The 1,753-nt window shown below is 39.0% G+C and overlaps 1 protein-coding gene across 3 annotated transcripts in view; it reads left to right on the plus strand.

The window, feature by feature from the left end:
- Window positions 1-1,753, plus strand: part of nf1 (neurofibromin 1) — a 136,404-nt gene that overhangs the window by 26,614 nt on the left and 108,037 nt on the right. For all 3 annotated transcript variants that reach the window (XM_015400359.1, XM_015400358.1, XM_015400361.1), the window contains exon 14: window positions 933-1,046. In XM_015400359.1, coding sequence (XP_015255845.1) covers window positions 933-1,046 — 114 coding nt within the window. The remainder of the gene's footprint in view (window positions 1-932; window positions 1,047-1,753) is intronic.

The raw sequence follows: 1,753 nt of genomic DNA on the forward strand, positions 1-1,753 counted from the left end.
CGCCTATGTTCTCGCGAATAAAATTTAATGAACATCTTTTAATGTATGACCTGCATCACTGTGCAGAAGACTGCCATATGATAGCGCTTTCTAGCTTGTTTGCCGTTTTGGTAACTACATCAAAATTGCGGCTGGGTGGACAAAAATCACGCGAGAATGTGTACAAAACAACAAAGATGGCGCTGGCAACGCTTCTGGGTCGTTTTCATCGAATGTTGGTGATTTTAAAGTAATTTTGAGTGATAATTTTTTTTGCGATCATTGCACTTGCCCGGCCGGCGGGCAAATGCAATGAAATTTGTAGTCTCCCGACAATAAAAACTACCTGCCCCAGGAGATCGGGCGATGGTTAACATCGGGCCCTGAACTGTGTGGCCGCTGAAGTTAACCCTGTATAAGTCAAGCTGTCGTTTTTGATCACTTGGATACCCATTATAAATGGAGTCTAGAAGCACAAGATCTATATCCAGCCATTCAGCAAAGATGCTGCTACATGGCTGGACACCTTATTTTGGCATTTGACCTGCTGTAGATTAAGTAAAAAAAAAAAAAAAAAGTTAAGTCAAGAAAAAGTTCACATTTATATTTAGGTATATAAACAAAAAAAAAATTTAAGTGCCAGTATTGGCATTAATGCCTCTAAGGTTATGTTTTACAAAAAGAGTTTCTTTTACTTTGAGTGTTTTTCACAAATTTCTTATAGAAGCACTTTTGTTATTTTTCTTAATATATTCGGGCAAGTTGGCATTTCTAGATTATTTTTTGCCATCAAAATATCCATATTTTTTGAATGTTTCAAAGGTAATAAGGTCTTGTCCTGGATTGCAATAACACTGTTGTGTTGAAATGTTGAAGTATTTCACTGATTGCCTTATTAAGGGTTAATGAGTGGGAATTATTTCAGCTTTATTGACGCTTTGTTTACGTGGCAGAACCCGGTGAAGCAAGCTCCAGAGACCCAAAGCAGCACGGCAGAACTCATCACCGGCTTGGTCCAACTGGTTCCTCTGAGCACCACGACTCAGCTGTCACAGGAAGCCATGGAGGTCAGAATGCATCTCACTGCTGTTTTATTGTATTTAGTTATGATTTTCTATCTTTTTATATCTAAAATGTAAAATATTTATATATTTTATTACAATTTGGGTATAATTAGTGGTCTAAGTGGCTGTTTCTTGGAGAGTCCCTATGCTCCAGTTAAAAATCAATAAATTAGTTGACGATTATTTCAATAATCGATTCATCATGATTCATTGGTTTAGCCCTAGATCAAAACATCTAGATTTTCAAAAATATTTCTCTAAAGACAGCTTTATTTACCTAAAAACCTCCTCATGTTAAGGTATATAAAGTTATTTATATATATCTATTAGGGATGGGACGATTTATGAAAACCGTCCGAACCGTTCGGTTCGACTGTCTCTGTTCGATTCGCGTGTTTCGTTCGGTTCATGCGCTGCTCCTTTTTCTCATAGTCGAAGCATTTACACTCCAGAGCAGAAGGTGGCAGTACTGCGAACAAAGCCAACCATCAGTAGTAAACAAGAAGAAGAAGCGAAGCAGCTTAGCCGGGTGTAGCAGGGAAAAATCAGTTGTTGTGGAGAATTGTGTGGGTATGGCGAGTGGGAAAGAACAGGAGTTGGAAGACGCGCCAGCAGCACTTTATAGGTCTGCTGTATGGGACCACTTTGCATTTAGAGTGACCTACGATGACGGCGGAAAGAAAGCTGTGGATAAAAGTGCAACAGTGTGC

This window comes from Cyprinodon variegatus, unplaced genomic scaffold, assembly GCF_000732505.1.
Source record: "Cyprinodon variegatus isolate N-32 unplaced genomic scaffold, C_variegatus-1.0 Scaffold1095, whole genome shotgun sequence".
Lineage (NCBI taxonomy): Eukaryota > Metazoa > Chordata > Actinopteri > Cyprinodontiformes > Cyprinodontidae > Cyprinodon > Cyprinodon variegatus.